This window comes from Anopheles gambiae, chromosome X (genome assembly GCF_943734735.2).
Source record: "Anopheles gambiae chromosome X, idAnoGambNW_F1_1, whole genome shotgun sequence".
In the NCBI taxonomy this organism is placed as follows: Eukaryota; Metazoa; Arthropoda; class Insecta; order Diptera; family Culicidae; genus Anopheles; species Anopheles gambiae.
The window spans coordinates 17,263,107-17,280,693 of record NC_064600.1 but is presented as its reverse complement, the minus strand read 5'-3'; the positions used below and the strand labels follow the sequence as shown (position 1 = coordinate 17,280,693).

The window sequence follows — 17,587 nt, the reverse complement described above, 5'->3', positions numbered from 1 at the left end:
TAATGGACAACCAACGTCAATCTCAAAGTCGTTTCACAGAAAAACACCCAACCCAGAGACCACCCATACTCACCATTGTCCGCGTTGCTCATTCGCTGCAGCACGTCCCGCACGTCGACCACCTTGGACGTGTCGTTCAGAAAGGAGCGTACCTGGCGCGTCGTCATCGTCGTCATGCTATGGGCCTCCTCCTCCTCCTGGTCGTACCCGTCGACCGAGCCAGACCGGACGGAGCACCCGTCGGTGGCCGGGGTCGAGGCCCGGCTCGACTGGCTCTGCTGGGCGGAGGAGCGCAGGATCAGGCCCGCCTTCGGGTAGGTGCGGGTCGCGTCCTGCGTCAGCGAGCCGGACGACTCGCGGTGTATGAAGCGCTCGGTCAACTCCTTTACCGAGCCCTTGCGCACCACCTTCGCTTCCCGGCGGCCCGCCAGCTCTAGCCCGTCCAGCATCTCGAACTCTTCCGCGTGCGTGCCGGCCGCATCGATCGTTTCGGTTTTGCGCACGGCCGTCAGCTTGCCGACGCCATCAGCGTCGCCGAACGCGCTCGGCTCGCTCGTGTAGTGCGTGGTGCTGCGCTTGCCTACCGCCGGACCCCCGTTCTCGGCGACCAGCGTCTCGGTGATGACGGTGCCGCTGATCTTCGTGGTGGTGGCCGTATCGTCAGCCGGCGCCGGTGCCGCCTTCTTCTTCAGCGCCCGTATGCCGAACAGGGGCAGCCCGTTCTCGTCCGTCGGCCCGACGCCGTAGCTGGAGGTGATGCAGTCGGTCGTCGTCTTCGGGTCCTGGGTTGCCGTTTTCGTCTGCTGCTGCTGCTGGTGGTAGCTGGACGAGGTGCTGACGACCTTGCGGCCGCCGGTGGCGCATCCGGCACTACTCGCCGACGTCGTCACGCTCTTGAAGGTGCGCGTGTTCTCAGACGCCTTCTTCAGGATGTTGCTCGTCGCCCAGATGGGCCTGTCATCGGCCTTTGTGGTGGGTGGTACACGATCGGCCGTACCAGCCTTGCTGGCAAACCGTTCCGTTGTCACCGTTGTCATCGTCTTCGCTGTTAGGTTTGCTGTGGCTTTTCGGCCACCTTCCGCTTCGATGCTAGCCTGCCGCTTGGGTGCCGCCGCATCGGTAGTATCGGCCGGTTCCGACTGCTTGCGGCCACCCAGCACCACCGAGGCACGCGTTGGGCTCGAGTCCTTTCGCTTGCCGGCCGCAGTGTCGCGCGTCGTGGTGACACTCTTAGAGGTTGTTACGCTCGTCTGCTTGGTCTGCGTCTGGCTGCCGGCAGACGTTTGCTGCTGCTGCTGCTCTTTCTGCTTCTTGACCACGCGAATCTGGGCGCGTATGCGACGCCGTTGCTCGTAGCCCGTCACTGACTCTAGCATACGCTCGAGCAGCTCCAGATCAAAGATCTCCTCAATGGCGGGCGACGACCCGGCGGTCGGCTGTGCCTCACCCGTGCTTGGCTTGCGCTTCGAGCCTGCGCTACTGACCGCGGGAGCATTCGTCGCCACCATGCGACCGTTTGTGTCGAGGCGTTTCAGCTCCACGCCGAACTTGGCGCTGCCGGTCGTGGTCGTACTGCGAGCCGACGCCGTCGTCGTCGTCGCCGTCGTCATCATCGTCGAGGTCGTCGTCGTTTCGTGATGTGCGGCCGGGCCGTGATCGAGCGAGTCGCGTCGCTGGTTCGCGTTGATGTGCTCGAGCGACGCGACGGTGTGGTTCATGTAGGACGGTTTCGACTGATCTGCAGACGGCCGGTTAGTCGGCGTTGATGGAGACGGCACCGCTTCCCCTGCCTGCTTCAGCGACTGCTTGCGAAGCGTCGCGGTGGCCTGCGTTTCGGTCGCTTCCTGCGACGTCTGGCTGGTGTACTCCACCTGCATCTTGGACGAGGAGATGCGCTTTTCGAACAGATCCTTCTTGGTGGACACGACATCGCGGATGTAGGCGGGCGGACGCACGCCACTGCCACTGCTGTCCCGTCGGCCACCGGCCGATCCTGTCGGTTTGGCTGCCTCCGCCGGTTCGGCCGGCCGCTGCTGCTCCACCTTCGTGATGGACGGCTTGCGCGGGGCCGACTCCTCCCCGACCACGTGCTCCTCGCGCACCGTTTGCGCCTTTCGCTCCGTCACACCGATATCCGTCAGCTTGACGTCGGCCCGCTTCGGCTCGGCCACCGGCTGCGCCCTGGTGCGCCGCTCCTCCCACACCGAGGGCCTGTTGAGGATGTCGCGCTGCCGTCCGCCGTCCGTATGTCCCTTCTCGAATAGCTCCTTCGCCTTCTTGACGGCCTCGGTGCTGCGCAGCGTGATCGGGCTGGCGGCCGGTGCCCCGCCAGCCGGCGCCTTCTCGTACGGCTTGGCCATGGTCGCGGTGCGGTACCGGCTGGCAATGCTGCCCACCGACTGGGCCAGCTCGTCGCCGGGCGCGTGCTCCTCCACGAGGTGCCGGGCCGTGGTGCGCATCGCGTTCTTCACCAGCTCCGGCGACCTTTGCGGCACAAACTTGCCCGGCACGGATTCGCCCAACCCGCCGGGTACGGCGGTTCGCTGCTGCTGGTCGGACTCATCCTCCTCCGCATCGTCGCGCGCGTCCACCGCCCGCGTCATGCGGCTCGCGAACCGGCTGACCTTCTCGTTCACGCTCAGCAGACACTCGTCGCCGTCGGCCACCTTCACCGGGCCATCGTCCGTGCCCGGCACGAACGGGCCGGACGTGCGTATCTTCTTCACCTCCTCGGCGGTCGAGATGAACTTCGTCACCTTGTCCGACACGCTCAGCAGACACTCGTCCGACTTGAGATGGTCGTCGAGGTCGTCGTATTCGGGGCGCGCGGCAAATCGCCCCATCGACGGCGGGCGCTGACTCTCCCCATTCGTGTCGGCCTGCAGGCGGCGCGCCTCCTGCGCAAACTTGTTCACCTTCTCCGTCACGCTCAGCAGCGACTCGTCGTCCTCGGTGACGCGGTCCAGGTTGGTGATGCGGGTGGCCTGCTGGGCCGCGCTCGCTTCCTGCTGCTCGTCCACCTCGGTGATCTCGCAGCCCACGTACTCGCTGGTCGCCTCCTCGAAGATGGGGATCGTGCTGACGCGCTGGTTGCGGGCCGGCCGACCACCGGCCGCCTCGTCGTCCGGCTCCTGCACTGCGTCCGGGTAGCGCGGCTTGCCCGCGTCCTCCGTGTCGGGCGACACCGGTATCGGCACGAGCTTGTTGGGCGTCGGCTCGCGGGACGATTTCGCCAGCTGGATGTCGATTACCACGTTGTCGAGGCTGTCCGAGCCGGCGGTCGGTTTCGTCGCGAGATTGATCGTCTTGGTGGCGACGTGCTTGACCGGGCGCTCCACCTTGCGCCCGCCTGCGGCCGATTTGAGCGTCGCGCTGGCCGCGGACACGTTGCTGCCGTCGCGTGCCACCGCTGGCTGGTGCCGGTGCGTTGACGCGCTCGTCGCCCGCAGATGGTTGTCACTGGACGAGCGGGTGTAGCTCTTGCCCGACCGGGCCGCCCCCGTCGTGCGGTACACCGGGGCCGAGTCCTTGCGATCCGTGTGGCGGCAGCACGCCGTCCCGGTGACGCTCATCTCGATCACGCTCTCCACCGTCTCCTCCACCTCGCTGTTGTCCGAGAGGCCGGTGTCCTTGCTCGATTCGGGGTCCGTTTCCGGCTCGGCGGCCTGCGCTCGGTGCGGCTGCCGGCCGGTAGGCTTCGGTTCCTCCGCCGGGTGCGGTTTGCCGGCGGTCGGTTTGCGCGGCGACTCGATCTTGATCTTGGCCACCGTGATGTGGTTCGGCTTCTGCTGGGCCGGTTGCGCCGCCCGTCGCTTGTCCGGGCTGGCGGTCGTGGCCGGCTGCGCCCGCCGCTTGTCCGGTGCGGCCAGATCGGCCACGCGCCGCTTGATGTCAAAGTCGGACGAGCTTTTGTTGGTGATGACGCGGCTGTTGGCGACCGAGGTCGCGCGCCGATCGAACTTCGTGTCGGACGACTGCTTGGTGAGCACCTTCTCGTGGGTGCGCGACGCGGTCGTCTTGGTGCGCACGGCCTCGTGCGACACCTCCAGCACGGGCAGGATGGTGATCTCGGCGACGGAGATGTTGCGCCCCTCCTGCTTTTGCTCCACCAGTATCGTAGCCTTGCTGCGCGTCGTTTCGGTGGAGTGTTCCTTGCGCGCGGGCGACACTTCCTTGCGCCCGGCCGGCTGCTCCGGCTGGGGTGCGCCTCGTACCGGTGAGCCATCCTTGGGCGTGGCAGTCGACCGTGCTGGGGAGCCATCCTTGGCTGGTGATTTTCTCGCCGGAGACACTTCCTTCGACGGCTGCTTCGCGGGCGCCGGGGTCTCCTTCGCGATGGGCGAAATGTCCCGGGACGGAGCCTTACGACTCGGAGACCGTTCCTTGGTCAGCTCGCTGGAGCTCGGGTCCTTCGCCGTACCGGACGGTTTGCGCGTCGGAGAGCCATGCTGGGCGGACATTTTGCGCGTGGGGGACGGTTCCTTGGCGATTGACATCCTGCGGCTGCCAGCGGACACCCCCGCCACTACACTGTCCCGCTCGTCCGCCAGCGCGCCCATCGTTTTGCTCTCCATCGATTTGATCTCCTGCTCGATCTTTTTGCGCTGCTCGCGCAGCTCCGAGCGGGACTGCTGCACCGTCACCGTGTTGTCGTAGGTGCTGAAAATGCTCTTCGCCTCGGTGCGGCCGTCCTCCTCGGCCGGGCGGTTCGGCATACCCAGTATCTTGCGGCACCGCTCCTCGTACGTCTCGCTGCGCACCAGCGGCGGTTTCGGTGCGCCGCGCGCCTTCGCTCCATCCACCTCCTGGTGGTCGCAGGCCGGCTGCTCCTGTCCACGGCCCGCCGCCACGCTGGACCCTTTCGTTGGCGAGGTGGCGCGCGAGCTGGCCGGCACACTGCCCGACATCTTGCGTGGGCTCGGTGAACGTTGCTGCTGCTGCTGCTGCTGCTGCTGCTCCTCCTGAAAGCCGGACACCTTACGCTCCGAGGTGAAGGTTGAGCGCATGTAGTCCGGTTTGGTGTCGGGCTCGGGTCGGGCCGGTTGAACCTTTTCCGGGCTGGTGCTCGAGCGCCCGGTCAGCGTCGCATTGGAGCGCATCGAGCGCACGCTGCCCGTCGGCGACACGGACCGCAGCGAGCGGGCGAACGAGTCGTGCGCCGCATCCACCTCCACGATGATTCGCTGCTGCGTGCTGGTCTTTGTCACCGACGACGACGATGACGACTGGTTGGCCTTCTCCTGCCGTATGAGCTCGCTCGAGCTCGCCGCAGCGGCGGTTGGGCGGTCCACGGCTCGGCCCACGCCTTCCTGCTGCACCACCGCCACCTTGGCGGTGGACGTGAAGCGGTCCCGCTCGCTGCTCTCGCTCGCGCGGACTCCCTCGGCCGGCGGGGCGATCTTTTCGTACGTGCGCGTCGTCACGGTCGTCCCGTCGTCTAGCTGCTTCGTCTCGGTGATCATCTTGGTGGTCGTGTTTACCATCGTTTCCTCGCGCTCCACTATCCGGCCGGAGCCCTGCGCCAGCCGGAACGCTTCCCGCACGCGCTCGGGATCCTTGGACAGCTCCTTCGGTGCGGCCCGCTCGTCGCGCTGCTGCTCGCTGGCGGTGCGCGACTCTGTGCTGCTGGCCGCGGTGGCGGTCGCGTTGCTGAAATGCTCCGCGCTGAACTCGAGCGGACGGTCCGTGCCGCGGTCCACCCCGTCGGTGGCCGGCCGGCTAGCCGTGTCGCCACCGTTCTGCTGCTGGTAGACGACCGAGCGCGTCGAGCTGACCGAGGTGGTGGTCGAGCGGGTCGACCCGGACACGGTGCGCTGCCCGTGCTCGCCCTCGACCACACTGTCCTCCACCAGCACGGTGCTGGACTGGTCGCCCTTGCTGTGCACAAAGTTGCTGCCGTCGCCGTCAAAGTGCTCGCTGTGCGACTCGAGGTTTTGGCCCGCGAACGCGGTCCGGCCGCCGTCGATCTCCTTCGTGCCCTGGGTGGTGGCGGCCGTCCGCACCGTGTGCGTCTTGCCGTCCTCGCTCATCTCCTCCGACGTGCGGATCTGCCAGCCGCTGTTGTCTGCCGGCAGGGCCATGCTGCCGAATCTGCAACGTAAACCGCGACGACAAACATGCGGTGAGCAATTGTGGGCCGCACCATCTCGCCGCCGGTGAGTGCTTACCTGGTTGGGCTTTCCGAGTCGCGGATCTCCTTCGTCTTGAAGCTCTCGAAGCTCTGGTCGACGAGCGAGTCGCCATGGCTGCCCGTCACTGTGCTCTTCTTCAGGCCGAACGTTGCGCTCGCATTATCCATCAGGAAGTAGGGCGGACTGCTGTCGTTGCTGGCGTAAAAATCCTTCAACCGCTGCTCGCGCAACTTGTACATATACGCCCGGATTTCTTTCTTGCGCGAAAAGTCCTCCGCCTGTTGCCACTGTGACCGGTAGTGGGGAAAGGAAAAGAAAGATGTGGGTTTGAAAACAAAACAAAGATTACTAATTATTTAAACTCCGCGTGACCGCTCCAAGAAACACGCATGGGAAGACATCCGCAAAGCAAGCGGAGCTCGAGCAAACCAGAGAGGCTTACGGATCAACACGAAAGTTTAAGCAAGTAATAGCAGGTCATCGAAACAACGTTATACCTAAAGTAACCTGCTGTCACAACAAGGATGGAGCTCTGGTTAGTAACCAGCCAGAGGTCCTCTCGAATCGGTCCAGTCCGGTTTCGTGGTACAGTCGTCAACTCGTACGACTTAACAACATGCCCGTCATGGGTTCAATCCCCGAATGGACCGTGTTCCCATAAGTAGGGCTTCACTATCTTGCTATAGTAATCAATAAGTCACTAAAAGCTAAGCTCATTAGTGGTACAGCCAGGCATTGACCGACAGCGGTTGTTGTGCCAAAGAAGGGGAAGAAGAGGTCCTCTCGCAAAGGGCTCTGTATGTTGTATGTACTATTCAAAGACCAGTTGTTCGTTTAAATATTCGTTTAAGTTGAGGTGTTTCAGTTGAAGCTCCATTAGAAATCCAAAAGGCTATCCATCGACTGAAAAATAACAAGGCACCCGGGACCGTCGGAATCGCAGCTGAACTGGTCAAGAATGAAGGCGCACGAAATTCATCAAATTATTACTGAGGTGTGGGATAACGAATCGATGCCTTGTGATTGGAATTTCGGCATCATCTACCCCATATACGTGAAGGGAGACAGGTTGGACTGCAACAACTACAGGGGTATTACAGTGTTGAATACCGGCTATAAAATATTCTCCCTGATCCTTCAGGATCGCCTTGTCCCGCACGTCGAAGAGATAGTCGGAAACTATCAAAGAGGATTCCGAAACGGAAAATCAACCACTGATCAGATATTGACCATGCGGCAGATCTTGGAGAAGATGGCTGAATACAGACACGACACATACCATCTCTTCATTGACTTCAAAGCCGCATATGATAGCATAGTCAGGGTAAAATTGTACGACGCTATGAGCTCTTTTGTAATCCCGGCCCAACTTATAAGGCTAGTTAGAATGTCTATGACTAACGTCTTTTGCCAGGTGAAGGTGTATGGAAAACTCTCAGGGCCTTTTGCTACCGCCAAAGGTCTGCGTAAGGACGACGGGCTTGCCTGTCTCCTATTTAACTTGGCGCTAGAGAGGGCCATCCGGGACTGGAGGGCGGAGTCTTGCGGAACCATCTTCTATAAGTTAACCCAGATCCTGACATACGCTGGTGATGTAGACATCATTGATAAACGAGGCAAAGACCAAACTGATTGTAGTAACCTCAGCGACTCTAGCAAATCTAAACTTACGAAGGCGTGACGTACAGACAGGTGAACGCACTTTTAAAGTCGTACCCAGAATTCACCTATCACTGGTCAAAGGAAAGCAACAACAATAGCATGGTAGCTGAGTTGCTGGTTGCCAACCGGTCATTGTACAGGGTGAGAAATCAGTTGACTTCAAAGCACCTGTCACGACGGACGAAGCTGGGACTATATAGCACCTTTATAGTACCGGTACTCACATACGCCTCTGAGACATGGATACTGTCCAAATCTGACGAAACCCTCTGGACCGCGTTCGAGAGGAAGATGCTCAGAAGGATACTTCGCCCCGTATACGTGGAAGGACAGTGGAAGAGCCGTTATAACGACGAGCTCACTGTTGTGCAGCGTATCAAGCTGGTCAGGCTTTGGTTGGCTAACCATGTTTGTTAAAACTGCATCTCACTGTCGAATAAATCGAATTGCAACTCATATGCTAATGAAAACTGTCGCTCTTAGCATTTTACATGCTACATTTGTATGGCTTAAAGCAATCTTGCTGCAAATGCGTACCATCTACGTAACCGTGGACCAGTTGTCTAAAGAATCTTGGCCATTTGGTTCATTAGCATTAACACACACACTCCGGCACCTACCTTCCGACGTCCGACGAGTGCCCACGTCCGTTTTACGCCCATGTACGCTTCGGATTTGCTTCCAAAATCGGATCAACCCCAATAACACACCGAGAAGGATATTCTTGCTTATCGCAAGAAGAGCTCTCTTTCTTGATGAGCTCGCACATACACGCACGCTGCCAAATTGGGGTGTGTGTGCCAGAATTTATTGCCTCATTTTCGCTGCTCAATATCAGCTCGGAAAGGTTGTGCGAGTTTCAGTTGTGCTGGGTTTTTACCCCCCCCCCCCCCCCCCCCCCCATCTTAAGCACAACACACACTCAACGAAGTGTTTGGGCGCCTTTTATGGCGCGTCGTTCAAGTTTCCAAATAGAAGCTTGACAGCAGCAGTTGTTGCACGAGAATAGGGTGGGTGCGAGGGGGGGGGGGGGGGGTGGGGTGGAATAAATCGCTACGTGATTTGTACCACCGGCCACTTTAAGGCGCAGCGCCCGCGCTTTCATTAAATTCACCCAGCAGCTGCAGATGTATCTTCATTAGGCATCGCCGAGTTGAAATATCTCAATTTAGCTTTAATTTGTTGCTTGCGGTGCCGGGGTGGGTAAGAGGTTTTTATTTGGTGTAAACGATCGCGGGTTTTATTTGGTGCAAAGAAAAACGGTTTTGGCTTAGCTAAAGTGTTTAATAACTGCACATAACTCTGCCATGCAACTAAACATTGTAACAAGACGCCATCGTGGTTTTTTTTTTTTTAATCAGACAACCCAAGGGTGACAGCAACACGCAAACGTATTTTGCTCGTAGGTGTGCGCTTTTGCAACAAACAGCACAGCCAAAAACATATACTACCCCCTTGCTCCCCACTGTTGTGGTGTGGGTCAATCCACTCGCCTTCGTCAGTACCGAAAAAGGGGTGCACACCGAAAATGGGGCTGTGCGAGACTTCACATCTGCCTAATATGGTGCGCACACTATATTATATAGAGAATACATTTCGAAAAAACAAAACACACACACACACGCATTCACACCAAATGGCACCAATTGGTCGCTGCCCGGTTGGTTTTGCCGCGTATGGGCAAAACTTCTTCGGTGACCCACCCTGCCCGGACAGCATCATTCGAGCCGGTGGCCGGGTGACGAGCAGTGGGTAAGGCAAATTTTGAAATTAATATTCTAGCTGCTATTTGTCGTTCAATGTGACAATATGGTCATATCAGAAACGAGAAAATGGGAGGTCTGGGCGATGGGTACAACCCCTCAAAAAGCGTTAGTCATTTCAGATGGGTGGATAAGCTAAAATGGCGAATTAAATCTTTATCTCACACTCTAAAGCAGCCTTGCCTCGAATGTTTAAGCAGGAGCTATCTAAACCGTGATGTTGCTTTTGTTTATAGTAATTTTTTGCATCTTTGATTTTACATCTCTGAAAGGCTAACAGATTAAATAATAAGGTTAAATAATACTCTCAGATTTAGCGACAAACTACTGTGAGGGAGCTACTGGTCGACGTGGATAGTTTACTCACCCACTGAGATTGTACTGTGAAAAAGGTTGTAAACTCTTGCACGATGTTAATCTCTGCTAGATAGCTACTAGTTGGCCAGAAGGGTTAAATCGCTAGAAAACTTTAAATCGGGAAAGAGCGATTCAGCTAACAAATTGTAAATTGTATTGTATAGGGTTTGCTGGGCCGATAAACAACTGGTCATATGTTTAAAACAACCTTCTCTTTTAGTCGACATCAAAGGCTACCACACGCGTTAAGCTTGGGTTACAGTTCCAGTGAAAAATTTCGGGAGTTTCAGCTATATTTAATTAAATATTGATTCGAACATGGCTTATCCTACACTGAAAAAGGATATTTTATTCCTCAACAATTTACATTGTAAAACACATTGAAATAAGCGGGGATTATATTGACCAAACATCGATGAAATGATGAAACAAAATAAATTCAAATTATTGCTCATTTTTCAAACAAAATGTAAATGATACTGTATATGTTCAAGTAAAAGTAAAGCAATCGACGATTTAATTGTTCAATTAGACAGTGTAGCTTGCACCATGTGACGAGTGAACAAGTGGTAGACTATGGTGTCAATTTAAAGACATGATTGTCACAGAGATATAGACAATTTTTTGTTGCACTGTTAAGCCCTGCAATTGTGTTTCTAGTCGGCCTTTTAATGCATTATTTCTACAATGTTCAATCCTCAAAAGTGCTATTAACTGACAAAGGATTTTATACTACTACTGTCATTACAGAGACTCTAAGCCGGAGTGTTAATCACTAATCGATTTGTTTTCGCTTGGAAGGATTATTCCGCTTTTGAATGTTTTATATCAATTACTGCTCAGAGTAAAGAGTTGACTCACTCAGCAAAGTCGGGAAAGAGCTATTGATCTCATGAATGATTTAACTCCCAGTGAGTGAGTAGTGGGAGCGAAGTGTTAAAACACCCAGGGAATTCTAACACTCCACGAAACTCTTTAACTCACGAAATCTCCAATGGACATTGGTAGGTCAGCGGTGCTAATCACCGTAAAGACATAAGTCACCAATGGGTAGCAAAACTTTTCATGCTGATTTCTTTCAACTCATCTACTGCAACAATTTAGCTCACTCGCGTACAGTTCGACTCAGTACGCCCATGACTAGCCTGAACACGGGTAGGTTCATGTTTCGCCCCCAGGGTTTGAATCCTCCAGCGCGTATGTGTGTGTCCGTACAAATACGTCAATCACGTGTACGACTAGCCCGATCGACGGTACTCGAACACGGTACAGCGCTTGCATCATTGCTGTGCAGTGGTGGGCGTTGGTTCAAGACTTCCCGCGACAGACTTTTTTCAGCATCGGTTGCTTTCCGGCACTACCAACCCTCTACCAGCGAAGTGTGTTAGAGGGGGAGAGCATCGTGTAAAAAGCGCATTCAGACAAAAACAAAAAAACAAGAAAAGAAAAACATAACTGAGTAGGGGCGAAACATTTCGAATTTATTAATTTATCGATCGGCTGTTGCTCCAGACAATCCCAACCATGTTGGGAGCTCTCCTCCACAGACAAACGAGCGCATTATTATCGCATCCCTCCCTCCAACTCCCTTCCCTTTGCAGTGGTGGCTATTTTTAAACACTGATTGAAAAACATATTTTCACAACTACACAACACGCTCGGTGCGCAAACGAATGTGTGTGCGCGCGCGCTGTGCTGTTTTGTTTCCCCCGTTCGTCGAACTTTCCCACCCGGGAGGATCCGGAAGCGAGCGGTTTTTACTTTCCAGATGGATAGGCCACCATCCGGCCAATGCTGGCGCTAGGTGCCAATGAGGTGAGCAGGCCCACAGAGCTTCGCCCACTGAAGCGTACCCGTGGCGCGTTCTGGGCCATGCTTGCGCCGTTTCGCACCGCGCTACGGTGTGAGCGATAGCGAGCCTAAAACACAGGCACAAGTAATCACACCACCGCAGTAGTTTCGTCCGGGCCTGCCAGTTAGATTGAAAATTCCCCCTGCAACCCTCGGTACCGCGCCCCCGCATCAATGGGATCCGGCTGGGATGCGCTGAATCGACATAATTGTTGATTAATGCTACGATTCGTAGCGTAATGTTGCGTTCGTTCGGTTTTTTTTTTCTCTCTTTCTCATCGCGGCAGTTGTTCTCGAAGGGGGCGGCTGCCTGGCTGGACACCTGGCATCATTGCCTACTCCCCCACAGCGAGCAGGAAGGGGGGGGGGGGGGGCAATAAATTCCACACCGTACACCGTGAAACACGCCGGAGTACGAACAAACATTTTTGCCCATTTCGCGCTACTTGTGCGCGGCTCACACGCTCGGCTTCCCTTTTCTGTCCGTTATGCGCTCAGCGCAGCCACAGCCACAAAAACACAAAAAGCATTAAACTTTCATTCCGTGGAATATGTTGCCGCCTTCGGCATCAGCGAGAAAGGGAGAGCAAAAAGGCCGCAAGAATCTCTCTATCATAATGGCAGAAGATGATGCGGTTGGACTGTGTTTTAATTCGCCCTGTAACAGCCGCTCCAGCGATTAAGCTTTGTTACTGGGACTTGGATTTCCTTTCCCCAAAGGTAGATTTTATTTTATAATTTTCACATTCACTCACAGAATTGGGATTTTTTTTATTGTTTTTGCCAAAAGATTTTATTATTTCGCAGACGTTTCCGTTTGCAAACAATGAGCACTTTGCAGTGAAGGCTGGTAATTAAGCGGTGGGGAGCTGCTTTCCTGGTGCTACCGCGTTCCACCGTGCCAAATAGAAACGCGAGCAGAAGGAGAGAGAAAACGCTCTGAACCTCCTTCTCAAAAGATGGTGGTTGTTCTCTGAAGCTAAAGATTGTAGATATACCAAAGGAATGCCTTCATCAACATGCTCCATTTTGCACAAAGCTGCTGTGTATGGAGAAAGAGAAATGCTGCCGTTTTGCACCCACTCACAAAGTTTGAAATTCAATTTCATGCTGCTTTAAAAAATCGTTTTACTTGTAATTTTAAAAATTACTCAATAAAATAAGCAGCAAATTTTAATTCCCAGCTGTTTCAATTCTCTCTCCAAAAAGCTTCACATCATCTGTTTGGAGAGGTTGAAATGCATTGGCCGCTCTGTTCTTACACTGCAAGGCACAGAAAAAACGCTTGACACAGAAGAACCAAACATTGAAGACAAAAAAAAACTAAAAAAACAACAAACCGGTCACAAAATCCCGCATCTTCCTGCTCCCTTCAACCCTTCCTGCGTCCGGGGGTTACACTCTGCCCGAAATCCGTCCCACAACTTACCCCGTTCTATTTGCTTCCCCTTTCTCTAGCACTCTCTCTCTCTCTCACTCGCTCGGTTGCTCTTTCTTTTCTGTGCTCGGAACGCCACCTCCGTCACTCACCCTCGAAACACAGCACTCACTTCACTTTTGATATAATTTTGCTTTATGGGCTTTAGGCCCTCAACCCGAAACCGGTGCCTTCGACTTTCGTCGTCTTGCGCCCTAACTTGGGGGTAGCTTTGTGTGTATGTGTTGTGGATCGTAGCTTCGTTCGGGTCCCTGGGTAGGGTTGATTGAATGCTGATATTGCTTGATCGGAAGCCCAATTTCACCAAACTCGAGCACAACACACCGGCAGACAGCAGCTCCCGATCGCTTGGAACGCTGGATGAATGCAAAAATGAACTACACGCACAAACTTTCCCTCTGTCTTAGCCACTCGTGTCGGTAAATGCCATCCGGGGTTTCGATGCTACACCCTGCAAAACTGTTCGCACAACAATGCTCAAAAAAAAACACAAACAAAATCACCTAATAATCCACCGGTGTACACCCGGTAAATAATCACCAACCAAGTGCTTCACGGTCGTGTTCACGGTTCGTGATCGTGCTCGCACAAAACACAACAAATAATAACGGAGGTAAAGAACTGATCTATCACACGCGCCGCGCGTTCAGCGTTTGTTGCGTCTTCGGCTGAACTAAAGTTCTTGCATCGGGGCGCAACGCCTTTTGCCCGTTTCGCAGGCTGCCCGACACACAGCATGACCATGGGTGGCTGCCTGGCTGTAGCCGTCCGGTACACACATACACATGGAAGGCGAATACGCGGATGCAGACCCCCGCGGGAGCATCGGAAAGCATCGCGCGACCGATCGCGCGAGAAGCCGAGAGGCATGTGTAGGCGTCGGATGCTATATGGCATCCTTGGACGTGCATGTGTGTGTGTGTGAGAGAGAGAGAGAGAGAGAGAGTAAGCCGACCGGCAATAGACCCGGTGCGCCTTTGCATCGCCTTGTTGCTGTCCTCATCTTCCCCCAGATCCAGTCATCTAGGGGGTGATGGGAGGGTTGTGAGCTGTAGCTGGGTTTTTTGCTGGTTCATATTATTTAGCGCTGAGTTACCGCACTGCTGGATACGCTTTACCCCAGGGTTCGACAAAGTTCGATCGCTAAGATTAGCGGTCGACAAACTTTTGAGGTAAATAAATTTTAGTAAAATTGAGAAAATGATCGAGAGTTAAATGGGCAAAGAGAATGACTATTATTGGATATATTATAATTATTGGATATATTCTAAGGATGGCACAGAAGCCTAAAAGGTTTAAACATTATGGAGATAATCGTCAATTTTTTTATTCAGAAGGAACTGCTTGGCGTAACGTTCTACTAGGATATTCAGGCCTACGCAGGCTTTCGAGACTTAATTCATTACCACGAAATCGGATAGTCAATCCTTGCTACGGGGTGAATTGATAACTTGTACCTTAGGAAACAGCTCTACGATAACCGTCGTACTCGTAAAGACAACAAACAGGCTTTTTAAATAATTGTTTCTGTTTCCAAATGCTCATCTCATTGTCATGTAGAAACAATGTTAGTGCTACATATGGGCAATTAAACATCGAGTTGGACCATAATTATTAGCCCGCCAATGCATATCACGATATCGAAAGATGACAGAGGACGACTGTATGAAATGGTACACATAAAAATGTTCAATAATTGGTATACGAATAGGCTCCTACCATAATCCCATCAACACCAGGTAAAAATTCGAGGGCTACATTTGGCCTGCGAGCCCGACTGCTGGTTTCTTAAGACGATTCCCCAATAGCCAGCTCGAACTGTATAGCTGATTTGAGGCTGTTTAACCAAAAATCGCTCGGATGTCATGTCATTTTAGCACGCTAAAGATCGCTGCTCGAATTCGCCTTTTGCAGCAATCTTCAGCTCACCTTGTACCGATGTCATGCACTTAAAAGCTATAAAGTTCCATCAAGTTCGGCACACCTTCTTAAAAAAAAGCCTTCAAGATCCATCGTGAACCATACACATCAGGCGAAACAGCTGCAAGGTTCCAGAGAGTACGGCGTGCTTGTTAAAAAGCTCCATAGTTCCGCAAAATACCGCTTCATCTGTTAATTACTTAATCACCACAAAGTACGACATCGGAACGACTTGTTGTTTAATAGCCTCAAATCAGCTATAGAGTTCGAGCTGGCTATTTGGGTTGGTTTGGATCTCAATTTCATCGAAAGGTCTCATCCCTCTTTTTTTCATTTCGGGGACGAGTTTTGTACCATAAAACAAATCGATACCGTTAAATAACTAGGTGCAATCCGAAAAGAAGCCTAATTATTTTTCTTAAATGCCAAGGTTTTCTTTTGAATTAAACAATAAAATGTGCGAGATCAGTAAGATTCATACTAATATTTAGAATAATATCAATATTTTTCAAATGTATTTTCCTTATTGCAGTTTAATTTGAGGGTGATACCGAAATGAAAAAAAACAACAAACAGTGTCGCCCCAGCATATGGAACCACCTGTAGGGTTTAATAAATCAATAGAATATCAGATAAACTTGAACTTAGAGCTTCGATAGGATAATTAGTAGATACGAACACTCTTTTGTATTGTTTTTTTAATTGTCGTAAAAAAATTGAACAGATATCTTGAATGATGCATTGGACAGAAACTAAGCAATGAAACACTCCAACTTAACAATTTGTTTCGATTTTCAAAATAAAGACGTTAAATAATATTTTAGGTGAAAATAAGGAATGATAACGGAAATTATTTCAAACTACTTGTGGTAGCAGGATTGAGTTAAAGAGTTACAATAAAAAAGTAAGACAAAAATAATATATAAATTAAATGTTTCTGTTGTACATGTGCTTTAATTTAACGTAATTTTACATACAAAAGAATCAACAAAACTCCCTTAGCTTCAAAGCGAGCATCCACGGTTGCCGAACCCTGTCCTACACCCATTGCATGAGTGCCCGCTCTGCTTTAAGGGTCCCTGTGTTGAGTGTTCCTGCGGTGTAGGGTTGGTTGCGGCCACCGACGGTTGAGTTCTGACGATGCGGTGGGCGACCACCCGGCCTGTCCGGGGCTTAACAGCCACCCCTAGCTCCCCGTGTGCGTGTGTGTGTGTTTGTGCACGCGCAGCGGAGCTTTGGCTCGATTAAAAAGCAACAGAGTGTTGAACGTTGCCGCGTAATTAATATGGAGAAGGATGGCATTTGAAGTGAACGAAACGGGGGAGAAAAATAAGGCAAAAAAACACCAACAACGCCTCCACTCCCGGAGTCACAACAGATACCCGTCATCGACTGGCTGGTCGCTCCCACACACACGGTGCGGCACAAACCCTACGACAAAAAAACCCGCTCGCTCGATCATCTGACCATAAATGCAACCGAACCGTTTTGATTGGTTTGTCTTGTAGTTTTCGGACCACCAGCCCGCCCCATTCGCCCTTCAGCCAACCGCTCGAGCACCCCTCTCGTGCAGATCAGCAATTTTGCGCTTGCTTTCCCTACCAACTGGCCCCCGTTTGATCCCATGTATACACTCCAGTTTTGGCAATCTTACTGGAACGACATTAGAGGTTAGAACTAGCCTGATCATTGATAACACATCATGTGTATCGTATCGTTGAAAAAAGAATGTTCTCTTACAGCTCTCCATGCAACTGCTGGACTCGAAATATTCCGTACCTGCAGCAACAACAACAGCATATTGCAGGTTTCACTCTCTTTTCTCTATGGATTCTATTATACGTTCCCCGTCCCCTGTCCAGTCCAGAAACCAGTATGTAAACTGGTTTTATGTTGTGTTATCGTTGCAAGAAAAGAAAAAAAAACCCATCCCGTTGCAGCTAACAGCCGACCGGGCCAAGAGCACACATTATCCGACGTCGAGACAAGGGAAAGAATTTCTTGCGTTATGCTTTCTGGTTCCGTTTTATCGGTAATCCTCACTATTTCTGCTCTTCCTCCCTTCGCTGCGTTGCGCTCCGATTCCGCTGCGAAGTTCACAACAGCCAGCAGCTTGCTTTGGAATTGGGCACATATTTTGGAATTAACTCTGTGCCAGCGTAAAACAACCATATTACACGGGCACGGGAATCGAGCAAACAGTTTTCGATAATCCTGCGTGGTTGGAGCATGAATCATCGCATGGTGATGATCGTCCGCCTAAACAAAGAAAGCTTTAAGGGAACATTAATTTCCTCGCCCTCTGGTATTCGTAATCAGGTTACAGTTATAATCCATTTCGAGGCCCTGTTTAACGTTCTGTCCATTTGGTGGCAAGAACAAGCTCCAAGCGCTGCTCCTTTCCCACACCAGGGACAGCTGTGGTGAAACCCTGTAAACAGGAAGTCTAAACTTTCCGAAACCAG

At 52.8% G+C, this 17,587-nt stretch overlaps 1 protein-coding gene across 1 annotated transcript in view; it reads right to left on the bottom strand.

Annotated features, from left to right (window-relative positions):
* LOC3289780 (uncharacterized) overlaps window positions 1-17,587 on the bottom strand; it is a 45,099-nt gene that overhangs the window by 22,163 nt on the left and 5,349 nt on the right. The window contains exons 3-4 of the mRNA XM_061642955.1: window positions 6,168-6,418; window positions 74-6,090 (exon numbers count right to left, since the gene is read on the bottom strand). Coding sequence (XP_061498939.1) covers window positions 74-6,090; window positions 6,168-6,418 — 6,268 coding nt within the window. The remainder of the gene's footprint in view (window positions 1-73; window positions 6,091-6,167; window positions 6,419-17,587) is intronic.